At 45.6% G+C, this 26722-nt stretch overlaps 1 protein-coding gene across 2 annotated transcripts in view; it reads right to left on the minus strand.

Annotated features, from left to right (window-relative positions):
- LOC147011854 (RNA-binding protein Nova-1-like) overlaps window positions 1–26722 on the minus strand; it is a 99734-nt gene that overhangs the window by 27971 nt on the left and 45041 nt on the right. Inside the window, exon 1 of one of the 2 annotated variants that reach the window (XM_085857262.1) lies at window positions 23231–23261. The exons of the other annotated variant lie outside the window; for it this stretch is intronic. Coding sequence (XP_085713388.1) covers window positions 23231–23246 — 16 coding nt within the window. The 5' untranslated portion in view covers window positions 23247–23261. Of the gene's footprint in view, window positions 1–23230; window positions 23262–26722 lie in introns of those variants that run through there. 2 annotated transcript variants of the gene reach the window in all.

Consider the following 26722-nt stretch of genomic DNA (forward strand, 5'->3'; position numbering starts at 1 on the left):
CCCTGAACGAATCGCAGATGCATACAACCTTCAGCCTGACTGACCTATCCAGTGGGTGAAAAGACTTTGGGCCAAAAACGTTCCCTGTCTGACCTCCCACAACAATGTGGGAATAGTTGGGGCTATTAAAGAAGTAGTAGTGTGGTAGACTACATGCCCACAATTCTGGTGGCCCTACTATTACATCCCCACAGATTGTTTTATGCAATCATACACTATGTTATATACAAGCAAATACCACCCGTCGCTTCGCTGATGGAAATACTGAGAGGGGAGGGAGAGAGAGGGGGAAGGGGGAGAGAGGACGTAGTGGGGGAAAGAGAGAGGAGGGAGGCGGAGCGAGGAGGGTGGAGAAGCAAAGAGGGAGGGAGAGTGAGGAGTGGTGGGGGAATGGAAGACAGTAGTGAGGTGAGCGGAAGGGATGGCAAACGTGCGGTGGAGCGTTAATTACGATTCATACAGTCTCATCAAAATGATTCTGTATCGAATAACGGTGAAGATGGAAACAAAATAAAAACTTAAATCCATTTCGCACTGGTCATACTATAAATACCGCCCAGACACGTCCGGAGACAAACACTGCCTGGACGAGTCCAGAGACAAACTCCTGTCCAGACATAAAAACCGCCCAGACGCGTCCAGAGCTAAGCTGTCCGGAGACAAATACCACTGGAACACATCTGGAGAAAAACACCTGTTTGGACATCAGCACTGCCTGTATACGTCCAGAGACAAGCTCCCATCTGGACACATCCGGAGATAAATACCATCCTGACACGTCTGGAGACAAACATCGCCCGGACAAAACCACCATACAGACATGTATAGAGATAACCACCGTCCGGATACATCCATGCCTGGTGTTGGCTTAATGGTTAGCATGGTGGGCTTGGGATCCAAGGATCCTGAGTTCAAATTCTGCTCAGCTGTTGAATTAATACCAGGTGGGGTTGATTCTGCCTGTCATCCTTACGGGGTCCGCAAAATGAGTACCCGCTTGCTGGTATCCTGTGTCAGAGTGGTGACCTGTCAAGGATTGTGCCCAATAGCCAAGGAGACTGCTTAGGCAGCACCAAAGCTCTGCACAGAGTATGGTCCCAATGGATAGATGGATATGGCCAGAGAGAGAGAGAGGAGGGAAGAGTGAGAGAGGTGTGGGAGGAGGGTGCTGCACTGTATTGGGAGGGTAGGGCAAGGATGGGACAAAAGAGAGAGAGGGAGGGGGAGAGAGAGAGAGAGAGAGAGAGAGAGAGAGAGAGAGAGAGAGAGAGAGAGAGAGAGAGAGAGAGAGAGAGAGAGAGAGAGAGAGAGAGAGAGAGAGAGAGAGAGAGAGAGAGAGAGAGAGAGAGAGAGAGAGAGAGAGAGAGAGAGAGAGAGAGAGAGATATATATATATGGGGGTAAGGGCGTTAGCAGAGAGAATATATTATGCTTTAGGAACAACACACACACACACACACACACACACACACACACACACACACACACACGCTTGGCATCGATATCGGCAATTTTTCAGGAATCGGAAGGTTGGAGTTAGTGTGAAAGCGGGTGTTATCAAATATATTTTGCTTTGAAACTCACAAAGAGAAACATATAACCTTTGTAAAGCAATTCCGAAAACCAAACGCTTTAGAAACAATGAGGAGGACAAAGGAAAACCTGATAAACTTCCATAAGATACGGGAAGAACCTTTGCCACCACGGCACCCATAACAGGCATGACATGTCCACACACACCCTTGGAGAGTCCTGAAAGATCCAAATCTATCACATCCATGTGTGCGGTATATGCACCTCTACCTTGTAGTAACTGTTGACTGTACATCCCGATCTGAACACGAACTGCACCGCTGTCGACTTGAGGGTGCTCGGTAAGTCGCTTAAGCACTCAATCAAGCACTCCAACTGAACGACTGGCTTGACAAGCAATTACCAATTGCCGTCGGTAAAACTATGCAGCTAGAAATGCCCAAGCAATGTCCGAATTGGACAAATGAACACTTCTTTAGCGTAGGAATGGCTGCTGAGTTCAAATCTGGACTTTCAATTTTGTAATTCTCCATAGTTTAAGAGATTCTCCAGGTTATCACATTGGCGGAAATGAAATAAAGCAACGGACGCTGGTGTCTCTGGGCAATTGTAAGCCTTGCAATGTATCCAGCAATTAGTAGGTATGATGAACAGGAATTCGATAATATGAGTGAGGAAAGTGACAACAAAAAACCTTTATCGTAAAAAAAATCGTTGCGGCCTGTTCCAAGTCGAGGCATGGTTGAGCAGGCCAAAAAACATGGCGGCTTCAGACCCCAGTTGGGTAACACAAAAATCGTTCTTAAGTGACGAATTTAGTTGGTGGATGGGTAAAGCAATCTTATGAGATCAGAACGAGTGTTGGGCGCCAATTTGTGATTGAACCCTTAATGAACCCTTAATTAGCCCTTTCTTATCCATTAACCCCAGGGATTAAAACTTCTTAACAAATGTAATTAAAACACATCTCACATTATGTGTCCAAATACCGAAGGGGAAGTTTGGGCACGATGTTTAGATTGGAAGGGCTAGAAGGGTCTACTTGAAGAATCAAATAATCCTTAACCCCAAGAAAGCCGCACTTAAGAAATCACTTTTTATAAATCGGATGGTCATCACTGGCCAATGAGATCAACAAACCTTTTGGGCGCAAATTTGAGAATGAAGCTCAGCCAGCTCTCGAACTAACTGGAAAGCATCCGGAAATGACAATAGAAAGAAATGAAAATAAATAAATGACAATTCTGAAAACGACGATGGTTCCCGAGTGGTATTTGACAATGTAGATTGTTTCAGAAGTCAAGGATGAGACAATGTGATGTTTGACCAAGTTATAAAAATGATCAACATGATGTGGTACGAGTGACAGGTTATGAGCTGCAAAATGTCGAAAACCCGGTTTCGTTCAACAACATTAAAAATTTGACCTTTGCATAACCTTTAAAGGTCACAAAACAATGTTGTGGACATTAAAATAAGGAAGCAGGATACGTACTATAGCTTATTGGAGTTAGTTCGTCAAAGAAGGTCGAAAACCCGGTTCGATTCCCACAACTTTGAAAATTTGACCTTTGTGAATTTTAAAGGTCAAAGGTCAAGGATTATGACCTTTGGTGCAAAACTTCCTCTGGTCATTCCAGGAACAATATAACGTCATATAGGCTATATGGCATTTCACACTCCTCGGATTTATATCCATACATTGATGAAATCAGCGTAAAAACAAACTTGAAGGGGGCGCCACGGGCAAGGTGTTCGAGATAGAGCAAAATGCTTTCAAGACTTTAGGTGGGGAATAACCTCAAGATTATGCATAAAAATATTGTCATCCGAGCTCTCAAAGTTTGGGCGGTCGTATGATTTTTATGTCAAAATTCGAAATTTTCTCAGTTCGTAACCTTGTGACCTTGACCTTGACACGAAAATGAAAAATTGAGCTCCGTGGGGCTATGCAGGTGCCATTGGGCTAACCAAATACTGAAACCCCTGTCAGATTCGACAAACCCCCTCGGAGAAGATGCAAATTGAAATCGGCTACCCCCTAAAAACACGTTTTTTTTGGGCGTGGCTCCGCCCATAATGGGCGCACCATGCTCATTTTCAGGAAAACACAACTAGATCATGATATAAACCTCCACCAAAATTTTGTCAGGATCGGATTAAAACCCACAGAGCTATTCTCGGGACAGACAGACAAGCCGGTAGGCCGACATGGGTAGTCGACTACCCAATAGAACCTGACGCGATGGGCCCGTTCGAAGGGGTATGACCTGACGATTAAGCACAAGAAAATTCATGATTCTAGCTTCAAGGGTTAATGCTGCAGATTGTTTTTTCATTAAAATACCGCCACATTTAGAGGTTTTTCGGCCGTTGCTAGGCAACGGAGGGGTCCATAGCACCGGTTCTTTCTCACACATAACAAGACATCCATGAACCAACCATACCAGTTTCATGTATATCTGACTCATAGTCTGAGATATAACGAACTTCGTTTTTTTATTGTTTTCGACCAGGGTTCATTCAAAGTGTATCTTCTCCGACAGTTTTCATAGGATCCGGCTGGAAATTTTTGACAATATATCTGAATGTACTGCCCACAGTCGCTCGTGGCCCGATTTTTGATTTTCAAAAAATACATTTTTTATGATTTTTCAAAAATTTCAAAGTCCCGTTGCGAGGCAACGGTTCTCATTTGCACACAACTAGGTCATGGTATGAACCTACCAACCAAGTTTCATCAAAATCGCCATTGTATTAACTGAAATCGCCATTTTAAATACTGATAATAAGGGTAGAACAAATCTCAAAAAAAAAAAAATTTTAAACAATTTTTTTTTCGACTACATCGACTACCCAACAGACAGACAGACATACAGACAGACAAGCCGGTAGGCAGACATGGGTAGTCGACTACCTAATAGAACCTGACGCAATGGGCCCGTTCGATGGGGAATGACCTGAGGATTAAGCACAAGAAAATTCATGATTCTCGCTTCAAGGGTTAATGCTGCAGATTGTTTTTTCGTTAAAATACCCCAGATTTAAAGGTTTTTCGGCCGTTGCTAGGCAACGGAGGGGTCCATAGCAACGGTTCTTTCTCACACATAACTTGGACATAACATGAACCTAACATACCAGTTTCATGTATATCTGACTCATAGTCTCTGAGATATAACGAACTTCGTTTATTAATTGTTTTCAACCAGGGTTCATTCAAAGTCTATCTTCCCCGACAATTTTCATAGGATCCGGCTGGAAATTTTTGACAATATGGCTGAATGTACTGCCCACAGTCGCTGGTGGCCCGATTTTTCATTTTCGAAAAAATCAATTTTTTATAATTTTTCAACAATTTCAAAGTCCCGTTGCTAGGCAACGGTGGTGTCCATAGCAACGGTTCTCATTTGCACACAACTAGGTCATGGTATGAACTTACCAACCAAGTTTCATCGAAATCGCCATTGTATTAACTGAAATCGCCATTTTAAATACCGATAATAAGGGTAGAACAAATCTCAAAAAAAAGAATTTTTGAAATTTTTTTTTTCGACTCGCTCAACTACCCAACAGACATACAGACAGACAGACAGACAGACAAGCTGGTAGGTGGACATGGATAGTCGACTACCCAATAGAAGCTGACGCGATGGGCCTGTTCGAAGGGGTATGACCTGACGATTAAGCACAAGAAAATTCATGATTCTAGCTTCAAGGGTTAATGCTGCAGATTGTTTTTTCATTAAAATACCCCCCACATTTAGAGGTTTTTCGGCCGTTGCTAGGCAACGGAGGGGGTCCATAGCAACGGTTCTTTCTCTCGCATAACTAGGATATACAATGAACCTACCATACCAGTTTCATGTATATCTGATTCATAGTCTCTGAGATATAACGAACTTCGTTTTTTTATTGTTTTTGACCAGGGTTCATTCAAAGTGTATCTTCTCCGACAGTTTTCATAGGATCAGACTGGAAATTTTTGACAATATGGCTGAATGCACTGCCCACAGACGCTCGTGGCCCGATTTTTGATTTTCGAAAAAATAAATTTTTTATGATTTTTCAAAAATTTCAAAGTCCCGTTGCTAGGCAATGGTGGTGTCCATAGCAACGGTTCTCATTTGCACACAACTAGGTCATGGTATGAACCTACCAACCAAGTTTCATCGAAATCGCCATTGTATTAACTGAAATCGCCATTTTAAATACCGATAATAAGGGTAGAACAAATCTCAAAAAAAAGAATTTTTGAAATTATTTTTTTTCGACTCGATCAACTACCCAACAGACATACAGACAGACAGACAGATAGACAGACAGACACACAACAATAACGAATATAGTGGTGACTTATTTTTTTCGTGAAAATATTTTTTCGTGAACCAAAAAAATACAAAATAAATACAGAAAAAAAAATTAATGCTGGTGAGTGACCCGAGACAATGGGGAAGGACAGTTCGTATATATATATATATATATATATATATATATATATATATATATATATATATATATATATATATATATGTATATATATATATGTATATATATATATATATATATATATATATATATATATATATATATATAATGTAATCAGAATTCTTCCAGGACTTCTTTACTTTCCAATGAATAAGTAAGATATACAGACTGTAAGAGTGTGGGTTAGGCTAAGTTGGGGTTAGTGTAACTGGATTAAAAAAGAAAGTGTTGCCCCTTCGTATTTCTTCAACTTGGAAGGCCTGCGATTGGACCAAAATCTGATCTACTCTCGGATAATGAAAATAATACAGCCTCGACCAAAATACAAAATAAAAATGTGTGTTAGATGCTCTTGTGGGCAAAAGATTTTGGGCAAACAATATCTGATCATTCTGTACGTTAATGTAAAAGCAAGCCATTCAGTGATATCTAAGGGACTGAGGAGGTGCTTCAGCCATTCAGTGAAATGTAAAGGACTGAAGAGGTGCTTTGATACTCCTCCTATATGTGTGAAGTTTTGAGAGGTGCTATGGTGTTATTTTTTCAGGGGGATTACGTGTGACATTCCACAGTTTGCGCTGCTCCCTCGAGCACCTCCCCCCCCCCCCTTCGAGATGGCAATTGATGGGCCTTCATAGGTTAGGAGGCATAGGTGCAATGTCATAAAAGGACAACAGGAAGGGGTAAATAAATAAGTCACATGATCCTTAAACTTCATGTGTCACAGCTATCCAACATATTCTTGCTAATAAGTTGCAAGTTCTTATTCGTTCAATTTCACCTTTCCTTCTTTGAATAGATTTTGCCATGTGTGGGGTTGAAGCGTCGATCCAACGGCAGGTGTCGTGTGAGCAGCTCTGCTATTTGTCCACATGGTAGTATGCTCTGAATGATATATTGGTGATTGGCCAATGCTACCCCATGCGGGAGAACCTCCGGTATGTTTTGTCTCCTTTATTCCCAATTGTTCCGATGGTGGGAAAAGGAAGTATCTCCACGCAACGTATCTAAACAACAACTTCATTCATGATGAACAAGACGAGCAAGCACAGCAGCGATAATAAATAATTATACAAGCATGTAACCCGCATGAGGGCACAATTCATGACGGGTCCTTACAAGACAAGAACGGGGGACAGAAATCCTACTCTAACCACTGATGCAAGCACAGTTATGCACAAAGGATGAGGTAGAGACGATGGGAACAAAAGAAACAAAGTAACCTCAAGGGGGGAGTAGGGTGGGGGTAGTTCTACGGCTGCACGCAAGGCTTAAGCAGCTCAGCAGGGACAGAGAGGAAGATTATAATCATAAAGGGGTGAAAGCGGGTTGGCACAGGCTTGCAGGACAGATCTGCGGCTTATAAGTAAAGGTCGATCTCACATGTATACATGGGGTCCCTCTCTCCAATGAAGGCCAATAGTGAAGGTACAACAATGATGGTTCTTCCTTTCACAAATATCACACAGACCCCCATGCCCCCTCCCTCTTTTCCATGCACAAAACAATATATATGCAGAGTCAGACCACAGATGGCAAATACAGGTTGGAATAATTAAACTCATATATCAACTGCAGGCCCAAATTAACTCACAGCATCAACTGTTTTATCATGCTGATTCGGTCTGTAAGGCCAGAACAGATGTGATTGACATGTTGTGGATTTAAGCTTTTATAAACGGGCGACGCCTGCATTGCATGCTTCATTTTTGGCAAAAGGTTAGGGTCAGTGATGCTGTCCGGTATAAGTTCTTTCTCATAACGTAAAAGGAGATGATTGTTTTTGTGAAAGTACCAATTTCCTCTTGATCTGCAACAATGTCTATTCGGAATGGCGGATTGCCGATGATGATGAGATGTGACCTGAGATGTACCACACTCTCCATCAAGCATTGATGCTGCCAAAGCAGTTTCTTGGCAAGGGTTGTGCTAGGTGGTAAGCAATTGCCATCGCAGCAGTGGGTCACGAGTGGAATTTCAAATTTGTTCAGGGAATTTGGGATGACTCACCTCCTCTGAGAAGGACACCTTGGGATCCACCAACTAATGCTGGCAGAAGGGATGTCTGGCTTAACATCCATCCATCCGAGGGATGGCACACGCATTGATACCTTGCCATGCCTGTCAAATACCAGAATGACAGTTCTGTAATAGCTGGGTTGGGATTCAAACCCATCCCGACAAAGCTCACAGGTGAGTCTGTATCCAACACGCACGAGTCAGCCAACAACACACAGAAAGAGGAAACCCTCGTAATTCGAAGCAATCTTTTCTGTCGTATTCTGTACGTGCCAAGAGAGCCATTAAAAAGGCTTCCAAGAACAAAACAGAAAGTTAATCTCAAATTAATAAATAAAAAATTCCCGCAGCATCTCTACCATTAATCTCTTCCAAGTCTTCATTTGCAATACGGACAGGTATGAAATATTGGACCAGGCGAACCCAAAGGCAGTGTAATCTTTTTTTCTCCCCTCTTGAGTGATTAGATAGAAAAACACTTTCCGAGGAATAAGTTCTTAAAATCCCTGCTGACCTTCTATCCCCTCCCATTGGTGAAAGAAAAGGAGAGTCACGTGAAAGTCTAACACGGAGTGGCAGACGTTGTTATACTGTACTCCACAATTGTGAGAACTGTAGAGAGGAAAATGCAGAGCAGAACCACCTCGAGGTTTTGTCACGAAGGACAAAGGCTCGGGAAAGCCCTACGATTCAACCCGCAGAGCAGCCTTCATCAGGACGAGCTCATCACATGCTGAATGCCCTCCCTCCTGGGAGGGTAGAGCAACACAAGCCTGCGTTAGTCCACAAGACCTATGCAACCATTATGTCATCGTTCCTACAATCAGTTTACATCTTATAGACCATAAAATAATAAATAATTATCTCTCCCAGATATATATACATATGCACATATGTATCCTGTATATACAGTATATAATATATTATATTGGAAAAAATGTATTGCATACCATATGAGAAAAAATAAACAAATTATATGCAGTTTATTTCGCTTGTTATTTCTCTAATAACCATCCATCGGGGGGGGGGGGGGGGGCGGGTTGACCTACATGACCCTCATGCAGCCCAATCAGTAAATACGTAAATCCTGGTGTTGGCCTCGTGGTTAAAGTGGCTGCCTTGAGATCTTAGGGTCTTGAGTTTGTGCCGTTAAATAACACCAGGTGGGCTGGCTCAGCCTGTCATCCTTCCCAGGTTGGCAAAATGACTATCAGCTTACTGGAAACAGGGGGCACTGCATTCGCGGCACGGCCGAGCTCCCAGCAATGATACAGCCAGCAGCCACAGGCTGTATATGAAATGATATTCGTAAATCCATGGAAGACATTTTTGCGATAAAATTCAAAAGGAGTGGTAACCTTATTCATTTATTTTCTTCTGTCCATTTGTCTGTGAGCGGAAATCTCAAAAGGCTGCGGACGGATTTGGCCGAAATTTGCTCGATAGGTCGGGTGTGTAACAACGACGAATTGATTCGATTTTGGGGAAGATCCGGATTCAGATAATGTAAGTTTCTAAAAGTGATTCTTCACCATTGAGAGATAGGGACACAAACGTTACGTAGAATGATATTTCAAAAAGTTGTGAACGAGTTACGACAAAACTTGGTGGATGAGTTGGTTCGGTGACACAAACAAGCCAATTTGATTTTGGTTCGGGTCCGAATCCAGTTCCGGCTTGTCAGTGGATAGTAAACGTAAACTGTTGAGCCTGGTGGAGGTATATGTTCTACTGAGTGACCTGGTGGAGGTATGTGCTCTACCGAGTGACCTGGTGGAGGTATATGCTCTACTGAGTGACCTGGTGGAGGAATATGTTCTACTGAGTGACCTGGTGGAGGTATGTGCTCTACCGAGTGACGTTCTTGTTTGAGCGTGCTTTGAGGGTGCGACCAATGTAACGCATGGACGGATGCGTGTGCGGCCCTTACTGGTCACTAGGTTGTAAACCCCTGACTGTGATGATCTAACAAGCACAACATAATGTATGGCTGACAGGATAGCCTGGAGATATGCATACTCGCCTGTAAGCTGTCTAGCCTGGGTTTGAATCCTGACTCAGCTATAAACTGTCATCGCAGTCAGTGTTTCATCGGCAGGGTGATTCATCGATGTGTGTGCCGTCCCTTGGATTGATGTTAAACTAGTGTCCTGCCTGTCAGCATTAGTTGGTGGATGAAAAGACTCCACAGTGTCCTTTACGAAGTGTCGGTGAGCTATCGCTAGTACCATTAACAAATTTCAAATTCCTAAAGTAACTGCTGCTGGGAGAGGTATGGCAAACCGCCCAGCATGATCCCAGGCCAAGAAACTGCTTCGGCTGAACCAACACTGTATCACAAAGAATAGTACAGCGGATTCTCTCTCTCTCTGTCTCTGTCTGTCTCTGTCTCTGTCTGTCTCCCCCCCCACCCTTTCTCCTTTGGATCAGTATACTGAACATTCTTCCTGTGAAATTGACCACCAGACCAGCAACCACAGAGCCCTCTAGTGCAGTCGTTGAGGATACCAAACGGATATAACCAGAAACCGAGGATTTACAGATGAGGAACATCTTTCTCCACATTACTCGAGAAGCGTTAACAAGTCAAATAATCCGTTAAGATTTTCCCACCAAAGAGCCATTCCATGCCAACCAATGAGGGATAACACCATGAGTGAAACAAAGAAAGTGTAATTTATATTCCTTTCTTTACATTGCCTCACTTCATCCCAATCAGATAAATGTGCAGAATTTACATCCCCCGGGTGATCCTGATTTCCTTCCTGTCTGCGGAATCCTCTGTGTTATTATCCTTTCAATCACGCTCTCCTGTCGAAATCCAGCTCTTCAAGGCCAAACCGGGGCTTGAAAAATGTCGTCACGTGTTCTGCCCTTTTTCGTCCGGAGTAAGGCGTTTCAGAAAAAAAAGGAAATGGCAGTTCTAAGGATCCCTACATAAAGTGCTTACTGTGTGCCTCAAACTTTATTGGGGTAGGTTTCTTTGGTGTTCCCATCTGAGCACTTCTTGCTTGACGCTGGCTGGCATCCATGGTTTGAATTCCATACACGATGATGATTTGCCCAATTGTCCACGAATGTCCTTGTCTGAACATGCTTGGTCGGCATGTGATGCATACGTACGAGCTCTCCCATGAGCAGGAGGTAATTTGTAATAAAATAAAATAAAACTAAACTATACGAGATACTCGCGTCCATTCATCGAAGATCTCTTGGACACTTTCGGCCACAAAGTATTCCGGTGTGATTTTCTAACCCGAATGTCACATTTTTCAAAACTTTCCAAAAGCCAAGTACAAATCCAAAAGCCAAAAGAATGCTGAATCAAGCTGGTTATTCCAGTTTGGTATTGGCTTGGCAGGATAGGTCGGAGTAGCGTGCTTGCTTCTACAGCCATATAGGTTGGGTTTGAGTCCTACCGGAATGAGATCTGAGTACACAAAGTGTCATCGTGGTACTTTGCATGCACAAAATAGTATTTATGGAGTCTGCCGTCCTTTCGATGGGATGTTAATCTGGCTGATGCTTTTACAAGCAGCTGTTTGTGAGCTGAAAAAGAAGGAGCCTGTGAGAAAGAGTCGGTTATTCTGGACTGGTACATACACTAGCTCAATTCCAAATCACTGCGATAATCTTGAAACACATCATATCAGTGGCGTAGCCGCAGTTGAGTAATGATGCAGCTACAAGATCAAATTTGTCAGATATGCATTCAAAATGGAGATATAAACACACATAATTTGATTCCTGTTCACAGCACACCCACATTGATTGACTGGGGATGGGAAGGTGTCACAATCAAGCTCAACATGGGGTGCATGAGCACATGTTGTGCTTTCCAAATCCCATATCCGAACCCACTTAAGGCAAGAAGCTGAACAATGCCTCAAACGCACAATAATTGTCTCCATGAGCGGTGGGAAGGTAGCTTGAAGGGTAGGCTAAAGAAATAAGTAAAAATAATAAAATGTCCTGGTTAATTTATTTGAAACCTCAAGCCTTTACATTTAAGAAAGAAAACTACCAGAAGGCATCAGTGTGTGTGTGTGTGTGTGTGTGTGTGTGTGTGTGTGTGTGTGTGTGTGTGTGTGTGTGTGTGTGTGTGTGTGTGTGTGTGTGTGTGTGTGTGTGTGTGTGTGTGTGTGTGTGTGAATAATCCAATCACACCTCACCTGTAATTGAAGGGAATAACCAATCAGCTCTCGCCTAATCAAATACCCCATGTAGCTAGATTATATAAGTTAACCTGCCATGCTCTTCTAGCTGAAGAAAGCTGCATGAGGCAACCAATAAAAGCTACACAAGGTAAGCCCTTTGCTGTTTCAAACTCTACCTAAGTTTGTCTACAGCTGGAGACATTCACAAGTAGTACAGACATGAGAATCCCAATGCTTCACGCCCACCTCAGTTGCCCAGACTGGTTTCATTACTTGTTGGCGAGTCATCAGTGACGACTAGCCAACAAGTGATGAGCATGGGAAGAGTTAATTTATAAAAACCTCGCCACCGAGGGTAATTGATGAGGGGGGAGCTGATTGGTTATTCCTTCCAATTATGGGTGAAAGATGTGATTTGATCTTGTTACCTCCACCACCTCTTGACACCTTGTTATATAAATATATATCTTCTTCTTCTTCTTCTTTTGGCTGCTCCCGTTAGGGGTCGCCACAGCAGATCATCCGTCTCCATTTCGCTCTATCCTCCACATCTTCCATTGACACTCCAACCACCCGCATGTCCGCCCTCACCGCATCCATGAACCTCTTCTTTGGCCTTCCTCTTCTCCTCCTGCCTGGCGGCTCCATCTTCAGCATCCTTCTCCCGATATACTCCGCTTCCCTCCTGTGCACATGTCCAAACCATCTCAATCTCGCCTCTCTCACTTTGTCTCCAAACCGTCCTACCTGTGCAGTCCCTCGAATATACTCATTCCTTATCCTGTCCATCCTCGTCACTCCCAACGAGAATCGCAGCATCTTTAACTCTGCCACCTCCAGCTCCGCTTCCTGTCTTTTTGTTAGTGCCACCGCCTCCAAACCATACAACATAGCTGGTCTCACTACAGTCTTATATACTTTCCCCTTCACTCTTGCAGCTACCCTTCTGTCACAAATCACTCCTGTAACTCTTCTCCAACCACTCCATCCTGCCTGCACTCTCTTTTTCACTTCTCTCCCACACTCTCCGTTACTTTGGACAGTTGATCCCAAGTATTTAAACCCATCCACCTTCTCCACCTCAACTCCTTGTAACCGCACCATACCACCACCCTCCCTCTCATTTACGCACATGTACTCCATCGTACTCCTACTGACTATCATTCCCCTTCTCTCCAGTGCGTACCTCCACCTCTCAAGGCTCGCCTCAGCCTGCTCCCTACTCTCCCTACAGATCATGATGTCATCCGCGAACATCATAGTCCATGGAGACTCCAGTCTGATCCCGTCCGTCAACCTGTCCATCACCATTGCAAACAGGAAAGGGCTCAGAGTCGATCCTTGGTGCAATCCCACTTTAACCTTAAACCGGTCCGTCATTCCTACCGCACACCTCACCTCTGTCACACTGTCCTCATACATATCCTGCACAATTCTCACATACTTCTCTCTCCACCACTCCGACTTCCTCATACAATGCCACAACTCCTCTCTTGGCACCCTATCATAAGCTTTCTCTAAATCCACAATGCAACTCCTTCTGGCCTTCCCTATACTTCTCCATCAACATTCTCAAAGCAAACATTGCATCAGTGGTGCTCTTTCCTGGCATAAACCCATATTGCTGCTCACAGATCATCACCTCTCCTCTCAACCGAGCTTCCACTACTCTTTCCCACAACTTCATGGTGTGGCTTAACAACTTTATCCCTCTGTAATTTCCACAGCTCTGTACATCACCCTTATTCTTGAAAATCGGAACCAGTACACTTAATCTCCACTCCTCCGGCATCCTCTCACTTTCCAAGATTTATTAAACAATCTGGTTCCTATTCTCTCCTAAGCACTTCCATGCCTCCACTGGTATATCATCTGGGCCAACCACCTTTCCACTTTTCATCTTCTTCATAGCAGTCCTCACTTCATCCTAACTGATCCACTCCACTTCCTGATTCACTATCTCCACCTCTTCCAACCTTCTCTCTCTCATTTTCTTCATTCATCAGCTCCTCAAAGTACTCCATCCACCTTCTCAACACACTCTCCTCGCTCGTCAGCACATTCCCATTTACATCCTTTATCACCCTCACCTGCAGCACATCCTTCCCAGCTCGGTCCCTCTGTCTTGCCAATCGGTATAAATCCTTTTCCCCTTCTTTTGTATCCAACTTCTCATACAACTCATCATATGCCTTTTTCTTAGCCTTTGCCACCTCTCTTTTTGCCTTTCGCCACCACTCCTTGTACTCCTGCCTACTTTCTCCATCTCTCTGACTATCCCACTTCTTTTTCGCCAACCCCTTCTCCCTTATACTTTCCTGTACTTCCTCATTCCACCACTAAGTCTGCTTATCTTCCTTCCTCTGTCCAGATGTCACACCAAGTACCTTCCTAGCTATCTCCCTCACCACTTCTGCTGTAGTTGCCCAGTCATCCCACCCATCTTTACCACCATCCAACGCCTGTCTCACCTCCTCCCTAAATTCCACGCAACAGGCTTCCTCCTTCAGCTTCCACCATCTGGTCCTTGGTTCAGCCCTCACTCTCTTCCTCAACCTCACCTCCAAAATCATCCTACAGACCACCAATCGATGCTGTCGAGCAACACTCTCCCCTGCCACCACCTTACAGTCTCTAATCTCTTTCAAGTTGCATCTCCTGCTTAAGATATAATCCACCTGTGTGCACTTTCCTCCACTCTTGTACGTCACCCTGTGTTCCTCCTTCTTCTTGAAATACGTATTTACCACTGCCATTTCCATTCTTTTTGCAAACTCTACCACCATTTGCCCTTCCACATTTTTCTTGTTGAGACCGTACTGACCCATCACCTCCTCATCCTCTTTATTCCCTTCTCCAACATGCCCATTGAGATCTGCTCCAATCACCACTCTTTCCTCCTTGGATACACTCTCCACCACTTCATCTAACTCCAGAAATCTTCTTTATACTCCATCTCACACCCCATATGCGGAGCATATGCAATGATGACATTCATCATCACCCCTTCAATTTCCAACTTCACACTCATCACTCGGTGATGCTATGGATCAAAGATACGAACCACTGTATGTATATATATATATATATATATATATATATATATATATATATATATATATATATATATATATATATATATATATATATGTATTGTATGAGATTGCGGCGATTGGGATTACGCATTCTTAAGGAAGAAGAAGGTGTTTGAAACCAAAAATAAAAACTCGATTGACTCCGCTAATTTGAGCAAAAAAGCGAGAGCAGACCCGGTCACAGGGCAACATTTCGCCGGCTTCCCAGCTGGCTTCATCAGGCATGATAGACCAATTGTGATAGACCAACGTTTTACCGTAGGTAAAACGTACTAGGGGAAAACCTACACCTGCATGCCACACGAAAATTAACGACTCTGGTCGAGTCTATAAAAAAGGGGGGGGGGGGTAGTGTTACGGATCTGGAAACCATTTGCATTCAATATACAGATGTCCCAAAAGTCAGTTATGTCATTAAGTATGTGTATAGTCAGACCCCTTTCCTTTTGACTCATGGGAGAATCAAAGGTATGCATTGCGATTTCTTTTAGTTCGGTTATTAAATCTAACAAGCCATCTAACAACCATCCCATCTGCATGACCCCTCGGCCCATTACGATCCACGGTACCATCGCGCTTGCAGCCCTCGGTTCGTGGGCCACAGCGTACCTTTGCCTGAGACGGATTCCCAAGGATGTTCGAGGCAGTTTCACTGCCATGACCTTTCTCGAACACGTGTGGAGGGGAGGCTCAGCTTTCTCCAAACAAGGCCGAAACCTCGCCCCGGAAAGGTATGCCGTGGGACCCTGTCCAATCAAAGGCGGACAGCGAGGTGTGTTCACCAAGGCCCCTCCCCACTGAGGGAGGTCCATAAAAATCCCCGATCACTCTGAGAGCAGGGTTTTGGTGGGTTTTTGCTGTCACGAAAGGGTTTTTTGCTGTTACGAAGGGGTGGTAACAGTGGTTGTTACGACGGCTGTCACGAGGGTTGAGCAGACGGTCGGCGAGGTGGCGAACATGTCTCTGCTGGCCCTCTACAAGGAAGGAAAGAGCAACCCCGACCCCCCTCCGTGGACCCCAGCCATTCACCACCTGAGCTCCTCAACGAACCTTGAGTCCCACACATACGACTGGGGACCAAACCAGCGACCATTGTCAGGTGCCGCAGTACGGAGTACCCCCTTTCTCCGACGGCCAGGTACCCATCCGAACTCTGACCCCCAGCTTGTCTCTCTCCTCGGCTGTGAGGGTCAAATAAAGAACTCTGGGTTTATTTTCATTTGTGTGTGTGTGTGTCTGCGTGTGGGCCTGTCTGGTAAGTAGAACTGAATAAGTGTTTTTGGATCATTGTAAATATTCGTTTCTTGCATATTCGCGTTAAGTCTTGTTTTGTGTCTTCATTTACTGTAAATAAATCATCACAGAAAAGTTCCCAGTCCGTTTCCGTCTTTTCTTGCATTGGTCCAGCATGGTTCGGATCTGAGTTGAGGCGGGGTTTTATCCCCGGTAATCGGACAATTGTAGCCAGGACGTCCTGGGCAGGCCCGTTCGACTGCATCCGAGCCAGAAAGGTGGGTGGCAGAGTGGGAGTTGGTAGGTGTAATTTTACCGCTGCCGGTCGAGTGAATCCGGTTCGGACAGGCGTTCCGAGGGCGTGGATCTCCGGTAGCCGAGACCGCGTGGTTACTTAGGTACATTGGATCTCGACAAAATAACCCTATACCATGCGGTTGAAATACTGGCGACCACGGTCGGTTAAACGACCCGCCGGCTCGCGGAGTTATCCGGAGCGACGGCCTACAATTCCGGGAAGTCTGGTGGAGACGACGTAGCTTTCCCCATCCAGTGGCCGTTCTCGCCACCGGACCCCCGGCCCACAACATTATTAAAAACACCTCACCACCATGGTATTAAAATACCTTTCCACTGCATCACCGCCACATTATTAAAAAGACTTCACCTCAACATTCCAAAACACCTCACTACGTGTCGCTATAGAGACAGGTTGTTTTAACTGAGGATAATTACGTGAGTTGCCGTGTTGTCATGATTTAGAATCAGAATTCAAACATTTATTTCGCAAATATGTTTGTAATATTCATGATATTACTGGCGCCATTTTATAATTGAAGTTGAAGATTCAAATGTTTAAAAAAAAAAAATTTTTTTTCAAAAAATTTCAATTAACAAACAAAAAAAAAAGGATTCCAAAAAATGACCGTGATTTAAATGGTGACTCTGAACCCCTGTGCGCACCAGTACGTCCTGCAAATGTCTTGACCAACAAGGAGTGCCTGCCACGAATCCACCCTGTTTAGGCATCCATTGCACAGTCAACGAGGTCAATGAAATGTAACCAGAAGAAAGACATTGAAATGAAATTTTTTGGCTCAGTTCCAGTCTGTGAAACACACAGAACCGCTCATTGCTAAAAGCAGTGTCAGCTGCTACACTACTAACGACAGTGTCAGTCAGCCTGAAAGCTCTTGTGGCAATGGCCACAGTCCTCCCCCCCCCCCCCTACCCTGGGCATGGAATGAATCCACGGACACATTTATAGCCTACTGGCCACCATCTGTGTTGAGATGTCTTTTTTCATACAAATGATGGTAAAAAAAACAATTATAACAAAGCTAAAGGCGTGTACTTCGGCCGTAAGACCAAAGTATATGGTCAAGCAAAGCCTGTTAAACTAATACACATGCACCTTTGCTCTCAGGCCAAGGCTCATGATCATAAGGTCAGAATGTGTGGTCACACCATAAACGTTTTCTGTTTGGTGACGACTGCTCGTCACCAGCCTGATGTGGATTACATATGGGATTATGTCCAAAAATAACCTCTTAAGTTTTTTCTGGCGCCATCAGGAACATATGTGCCGCACTAGCGAAATATGCATAAATACCCATCTTTAAACCAACGCTCTCTTGTTGCATTTTTGAATAAAGTCACCTGAAGCCACTCCACTGCCGGTGGAGAAATTTCAGGTACGCTTTCAGGAAATGTGCCACAGAAGCTAAATAATGTTTAACTCGCACATTCTGTACAGCATAATAACTGCCCGTAATATTCCCCGCATAATGGACAATCGCATTAAAATAAAATAAGTATTGCGTTTCCAGCTGAGTTGGAGAGGCCGTTACAGGTTCAATAAGCTCGCATATCATGCTAGTTTCAATATTCCGGGCCCGTGGTACATGCAAAGCAAACACTATTAAAAACTGGAAGGGCACTCGGTAGAGCGCATACCTCCACCACGTAATACCTGATCTACAAGAACATATTGGGCCCGATACATTTTTGAAATATCATGCTATACGTACAGTAAGATATAATTTTTGGCCCTATATCTCAATGGTGAAGAATCACTTTTAATGTTAAATAACTCTCGTATCCAGATCCAGATTCGGATCCTCACCAAAATCGAACGTATTCTTCCTTGCCACAAATCCAACCTGTCCACCAAGTTTCGTCCGAATCCGTCCACAAGTTTTTGAGATATCGGTTTTGCCCTATCTCTCAATGATGAAGAATCACTTAAAAAAAACTTATCAGATCCGGATCCGGATCCAGATCTTCACCAAAATCCAATCAGTTCATCCTTGTCACACACCGAACCTGTCCACAAAATTTTGTCTGGATCCGTCCACAACTTCTTGAGATATCCTGTACACAGACAATCAGACAAGCCAGTAGGCGGCGATGGGTCGCCGAGCATGGAAACTATAAGATATAGAGCAAAATGGATGTCATATAGCGGATAGGGAATCACCTTAAGATTATGCGTGTTAAATCTCATCCAGTTCCATCTCCTGATAACTACTCGGTATCAATTTGAATGAAAAGTACCGAAAATGCGGTTTGAAATGGGAAATCCCCAAAGTTCGAGGGGTTGCTGTGGGTGAACAAAGATGTAAATCGAAAATCCGGCTCGATCCTTTGTGCACAATGTATTCCAGATGATTAGTGTGAATTTTCATGACCATCCGACCATAACCCTCGGAGGAGTATCATTTGGCGCGAAGGCACCTCCAGCTCTCACATATTATCGATTTTTGCAGTAATTGACCTTTGACCCCTGACCTAAGCGAAATCGGTCAATATGTCCTGAGGCAAAGTTGTAGTACTCATTGAGTACCATGAACCTGCAAAGTTTCATTCATATCCATGTACTCACCTGGTCGCTAGGGGGCCTTCAATTTTCGCGCATACCCTAATTGTAGGGGGCACTGCGGGTAGAGTATTCAATATATCACAAAAACCTGAATATATTTGATAGAGCATCGCCTGTAGATCATTAGTGCCAAATTTCATAACCCTACATGGGATAATGGCTTTCGGAATTGATTTCGCGTGAACAGTACCGATTTTGAAGGTTTTTCGGTTGTTGCTGGAGAACCAAAGCATCCATAGCAACCATCACAAGTTCCAAAGCACTAGGTCATAAGATGTACCTACCACCCGAGTTTGGTCAAAATCCGCCCCCGTTTACTACCAATTATGCTGATGACAAAAAAACAAACATCCAAACAAACAGACAGAATTACTGACAATAGGGGTCACCTATTTCGGCGACCCAACACCTATTTCGGCGACCCAACACCTATTTCGGCGACCCAACAGAAAGTGGTGAAAACATAACCTCCTTCACCTTCGGTGGCGGAGGTAACAAAACATTTGGGGAATTGTTGTGCAACCCAGGTCATGTAAAACCTGTTCGCAATCTATACTATAAGAGTACGGTTTGTCTGTGTCCGTGCGTCTGTATATGTGTTACTATTTTTCTCAGAGGTAGCCAAATGGATCTTCGTCAAACTTTCAGAGGTTCATCAGTGTTTTAGGGGAAAAGGTTGAAAAAACAAAAGTTTGATTTTTTGGGGATTTTTTTTAATCACTCTATAGTGCCGAAGCCTTTACGGCTACGTGAAAAGTAATATGAAATGATCGCCAACTCCATTGCTTAGTCGGTGTATCGGGAAGTGTTTTAGGCCTCCACAAAATAAAATAAATTATTCAAAATGCCAGCAGATTTTAAACAGCACTGGGCAATGTCAGGTACCCCTGCTCGTGTTTCATAATACACGACTTTCAAGGTGACATATGAATGCTAAATGAGGTGTTTTGCGCATGCGCTGTGTGTGGGCTAACACCGACTCAGTTATGCTCATCCAGCCATTTTTAACCTGCCGCTGCCAGTGCAAAAAAAAAAAATCGCTTTTTTTTTTTTAAACATAATTTTCAGCATTTCGATGAAAGAGTGGCAATTTCAAAATGGTTAACCAGAATTGTGTTCCTGAATGCAAATCTGACTCCCGGAAATATAAGGATGCAAAAAATATCCGTGGATGAGAGGAGACGAATGCGTACCATTTCCCATGAGTACAAGCAAGTAGTGGCCATTGATATAATACGCGCATGCATACACACACACACACACACACACACACACACACACACACACACACGTCCTTGTTTTTTTTTCACCAACACATGCAAAAATTGAGTACAATTTAACTTGTAGCCCCAGAACCAAACAAAAATATATGTTTGTAATTGCTCTCACAACCCTTCTCCCAACCATGATTAATTATAAACATAATCATGTTAAACTTTCCCTGTGCATTAACAAGCCCCAGATATGACCTTCCCATCGGTGTGAAGAAGCCCGAAGGTTTGGGTAGAACGCGCCCGTCTACGAACCTTCGGGCCTTGCACGGGGCCCACAACGTCAGGAGTTTTAGCAGTACGGGCTGCAAGATATCAACTTTTTGGATGAGTTGATCAGAAAATTCTCCAAATATTTTGTTGTGCAGAGGTATGTTTCTTTCTGGAGTTGTTGCGCTTGATCGCAGGTATGTTTCCAAGTATTTTTGTCTTCTTTTAGAAGCTTTGTGAGAGCCATGTCATGCTACAATCCTTATCTCGCGCACATACAATATATACATTTGGCTGCCCTGTTGACCCCAGTTTCCTAGGGTTTCTGTTTATGCGCACCGAGCATCCTGGGGGCAGACTCAGTCATTTCGAAAGTCACGTATTATTATTCAAAATAATCATCAAACTTTGAACCTGAGACTAAGATGCATCTGTTTATCAAGAGTGTATATGGTTTTTAAAATTGATTAATTAAAATGTGGGTAAAACCCAGATAGCTCGCTAATGAGCTTCGCAGAAGGGGTACTCTGCCTGCCCCACATGGTATGCTCGACGTGACAGTCCACACTTCTCTGGCTGATCTAATACCCTCAGGGGCACCGTTGGATAGCAATTAAAATGCTATGTTTGAAAAACAATTCAGAAAAAGACAAAATATATCACAAAACGAGATTACAAACACAGTACCAACTTATTTTAATTGATGTCGCCACAAGACTCATAACTCAGGACCAAAATGTACAAGTATTTCACGTGTGCAAGTGTTCGTACCATCCTTACCATACATGGTTTAGTTCGAAAGGCCCTCCTCTGAGGCTGTCAGGTACATCAAGAAGCTCGAGCATCTCAGTAAAAGGCAATGAACGGAACTAACGACACTCCAAATAAACAAGCTGTTCAAACTAGCAGTGGGATTTACATTAGGAATGTGTACTTATCACCAGGGGGAAGCTTCATCAATACCTGGAATCTATTCCCGTGTTGGGAAGAAAAAAAAAATTGGTGGAAAGAGAAGACCCTCATGAGCACCGCATCATCTGATAAGGGAGATACAGCATCTAGAATCCCAAAATGGCTTAAATGTGTTTGAACGTTCATCTTCAGGTTATGACCATCAAACCTAGATGTTGGCAAGGAGCTTACAGCAAATACCTTTATCAAATGTGCCAGGGTAAAAATCATGATGTGGTCAATTTTCATTAGAGCTGATGGCACAGCTCAGGTTTGATCCCCGATAGGGTCGAACTCTCCTTAAAATGCCATTCTGGTGCAGTGCCAGGGGGGCGCCGCATCATGGATCAAAGTGTCCTTTGGATGGGAGCATGAAGTTCGCCGTTCGGTCTGCATTTAGGTCGTGGGCATGAAAGATCCAGTTGTATGTATTTTTGGAAAAAAGGGCAGGTCATTGTAGGCCGGTGCTATGGCCCAATTCCCCGCTTGGGATTGTATCGTTCGTAAAAACTGATTCGGTGCAGCTGCTGTGGTGTGGACATGGCACAGGTGTGATACGCCAAAGGGTCTGTTCCCAATTCCCATGCCGAAGTTTCCCTTTGTATGCTCGTGTAGTATGCCGGACGGACACAATCTCACGGTACTCGTTGTGGACTTTGAGAGAAGAAGGGCTTCCAGAGGGGAAAGCTTTAGGTTGTCCGGCATACTTTGTACGCACATGACGGCGAAAGATGTTAATAATCCCAAATACTTTACGGACGGTACATTAAACTACTCCTTGTAATGCGATTTCTTTTCCAAAGCCGGTTCATCCCATTTATCCTCCACAATGTCGTCTAAATCCGTCTGCGCGCACCACCTGAAGCCATTTACACAGATAGCCTGATCCTCGGGTGAAATACAATCTGAGCCGTTTTTAATTGTGGGGTTTTTGGACACTGGCAGGATATCCTGAGACATGGCACTGGCAGGGAATGAATGGGACGGAATAAGCTATTGTTAGTAGGAATCAGTCTGCTCTGTACTCATCTTCCCGAACATTCTGCAAAGCTTGTCACGAGATTTTATTAAATATAACTTATTACATTAAAAGCCGTGTGAGTTCATCGAGAAGACAACTTAAATCGGCACGCTTATGGTATTGTTGTGGTTACCAAATTCGCAAACCACCATTCAGGTCCCTTAGGTGAGGTATCTCGGTAAGTGCATGTGTAGTTAGGCCCAAACCCGTTGTCTAGTGGGAATACATGTCATTTATGCGAGCTGCGACTCTTCAGGATAGCCGTTTTTCTTTTACTATCTTTATTTTGGACCAACCGCCATGATCACAACCACAACATCAACCACCGACCACAACCACCGCTTCACCACAACCGCCACGACCTTCCCGTCACACCTCGCAACCGTAGCATCGCCACCGTTCTTGCCCCGCTGTGGGTACCGGTGTTGGACTCATGCAGAACGCGCGTCGAACAGCGTGTACAAAATCACGGATTTTCTGCTTCAAAAACGGATCAAAAACGACACACGCCCACTTTTTGCCGTCCAATCGGTGAGCGAGGGGCGATTTGGCCCCGCCTCCAGAACGATCGATATATGCAAATTTGTGGATCAAAAAGCCTTCACGCCCACTTTTTCTCGGGCCAATGGGGAGCGAGGTGAAAGGTCAAAGGGAGGGGGTCAAAGGCGAAGTTACGGGGGGATAAAAGGACGGTGTTCGTCAGTCAGAAGAGAGTCGCAAAGGAGAGTCGCAAACGAGAACGAAAGAAGTCTGGAGCCCGAAGCCTGCAGTGGCTGGAGAAGCTGAAGAGAGTCGGACGAGGGGGTGCTCGCGTCGGTGCCAGGAGCTGCACGCCCGAGGGAGGCCGGCAGCGCGACCTGGCCGAGGTGGAGACGCTCGTCGCACATAATAAAGATCCTCTATACCCCGAGCATCAGCAACCCCCTCCTGTTTCCCCCCGCGCTGAGATAGTGCGACCAAGGGGGCCCCGTTCCCACCCCCTACCAGGCACTGTCCACGAGGCCCGCGGGTTGCGGGGCCATCGCCGCTCCGCGTCTCATCACCAGACGGGTAGGCCCGACCCGGTCTCGGCCTCAGGCCTACCTCATTCTTGAGGGTATTTCTTTTCCTTGGTTTTGGGTATGTGTTGTCGGCGCCGTCTGTGAAGTAGAATTGTATAAGTGTTGCCGTGTGCTCGGTAGTCGGTATTAGCTCTGCACTGTGTTTTCACTTTTATGTTTGCTTTTTGTGTAAATGGAAGTGTGTTTTCTTTTTTTGTGTGCATTTGGTGGAATTGTATTTGTGTGCTTCCCGTGTGCCGCGAATAAATGTGCTTTATTGTTGAACTGTTTCCCGCTTCGCTTCGTCTTTTCCTCCATTGAATCCCCATCTTGCTTCACGTAAAGGGTTGGTAGTGGGCTGAATACGCCCGATAATTAATCGAACCGTCGAGGTCGACGATAACACCGCTCGGTTATTCTGATAGTACGGAACGGGTCGCTTAAGTGGCCCGTGTCCGAAGTCGACCTGCGGCGAGGTGCGATCGCCCGGTCTACCCTCCGCGTGGGTACTTAGGTAGTTCGAATTTGGCGAGCAACCCTATCCCACGCGGGGGCTGATTGGCTCGATCGCGGTGAGACCGAAAGGTCCACCCGTGACTGGTTCCCGGCGTTAGTCCGAGAGGGTCACGACTGGATTGTCCGTCCGGTGGGCGACGTGCCGCGATTCGAGTTACGTGGCCGTCGCACGCCGGCGGGCGCGAAATCCGCAACACTGGTGTCAGGTCGTGCGATATAAACTCATCGCCCTCCTCGCGGCACTGGTACCGGAGAACAGGAAAACGGGCTCTCCTGTCTCCGGCTAAATTCACGGGAATCGGTCCAGGGGTGAGAGAAGCGACCCCCGATTCCCTCCAAATTACGAGCGAGCGAAATTAACCCTTCACGAGAAGCAAGATGGCGTCTCAAGGCGAGCGGGAGCCGGGGGTATTAGAAATGTATATGTGTAGTAATGTAGAATCCATGGTCCAGGATGGAATCCCCGAGCAGGAAATGTTGATTGTGCAGGAACACGGACTCGCCCAACTGAACCCAGAACCTGAGGTGGGTGCGGCAGCGGCCGCGGTGTATGACACCTCCCCCCCCCCTCTCCACCAAAACCCTTCCCCGACCCCTGCCGAAACGGCTCACCCAAGCGCACCCGACATGACCCAGCTATACACCATGCTGGCAAAAATGTATGCGGAAACGACAGCGAAGATGATTGCGAACATGAACAAGCAAATGGACGAAGTAAAAACGAAGATGGATGCAAACACAACTGAATTTATAAACGAAATGAAAGGCATGAACAAGCAAATGAAGGAAGAAACGAAAAAGCTGCGGGGTGAAACGCAGAACATGGGCCGATGCCTGCAGGCGGGCATGAAGGCCGTGACAAAGGAAATAATAGTTGAGACAAGGGAGGTAAAGGGTGAAGAGTTGGCAGAGACACGGGAGATAGAAAAAATAGAGGAAAGACTACACGAGGAAGACGGGGTAAGTGACGTGCACACACACACGGAGGTAGTGGAGGATAATGGGGGTGAGCTCGCGGAGCGTGCAGGGACCTGGTGCGAGCACCTGGATGGCCTCCTCCAGGAACGAGGGGAGGGAGTATGCCCCCTTGAGGTGAGTCACGACCAGGTGAGTTCGGTCGTGCTTTGCGAGGTTGAGAGGAGGAGTGCTGTGGACGGGTGCACGGAGAGCTTGGGGGGTATAGAGGCCCCGGAGACCCTTGTGGGGACACGAATCCCCAGTGTGGTTGTCCCTGTGTGTGTGGTGCAAGGTGTGAGTGCGTCCCCGTGTGTGGAAGCGACCCCGTGTGTGAGTGGTGTGGTGGCGATGGTGCCAGAGTGCGTGCTTCCCAGCACGCCGGGTGTGGATGGGGCACCGTGTGTGGAAGAGGCCGTGTGTGTGAGTGAAACGGCCTGTATGGATGAGGCACCGCGGGTTAGTGCCCCCGCGTGTGTGGGTGAGGAACCGTGTGTGGATGAGGCACGGTGTGTGGATGAGGCACAGCGGTTGAGTGCCCTCGCGTGTGTGGGTGAGGCACCGCGGGTGAGTGCCCCCGCGCGAGTGAATGGAGCACCACGTGTGAGTAGTATGGTTTGTGTGAGTAGTGAGGCACGCGTGAGTGAACGGCCGTGTGCAAGGTCGCTGTGTGCCAGGGAGACCGTGTGTGTGAGAGAGCGGTATGAGAGGGAGATGTCGGTTGGCATGCGGGAGCACGCAGCCGCGTCTCCCCGTGTGAATGTGATGGTGTGGACTGTGTGCGTCGTGACACGCAGGTATGCGTGTGTGGAATGGCGACGGAGACGGCGACAGAGGAGAGAAAGCCGAGTAGCGGCTGTAGTTGTTTCGAGGACCGTGCCGGGTTCACCCAGCAGTGAGCACGCGGTTCGTGCTGTGCAACGCACGAGACCGCCACGTGCTCGCTTGCGAGAGTGAAGTCCCGGTCCGGAAACGCACGCGGTGGATTTGCCGATCCCGCGGACGGACAAAGTTTAGGCAGGTAAATGGATTTGGACCGGACGGGTTCTCCACGCGATCGTGTGTGTTCAGCTCCAACGGGCAAAGCACATGTGTTCGCGTGGGGAACCCCTCGAGACGTGTGGCTTGTGTTTTTTTTTTATATGCGCACGGTGACGTCATGGCTGCACGTGGGGTTGGAATCCGGCAGGAGGGGTATCTCTGCCGGATGGTCCCGTCCAAGGAGGGACGAGGAACACGTGCAGCTGCATGACGTCACGGGCAGTTGCAAGGTGCAAAGAGCGCGAGTTGCCGCGCAGGTGCTGCGCATGGAAAAAAAAAAAAAAAAAGCAAGCCTCACTTTCGGGTGTACAGGATT

Source organism: Eptatretus burgeri, chromosome 15, assembly GCF_056783735.1.
Source record: "Eptatretus burgeri isolate ZD-2024b chromosome 15, Ebu_testis_v1, whole genome shotgun sequence".
In the NCBI taxonomy this organism is placed as follows: Eukaryota; Metazoa; Chordata; class Myxini; order Myxiniformes; family Myxinidae; genus Eptatretus; species Eptatretus burgeri.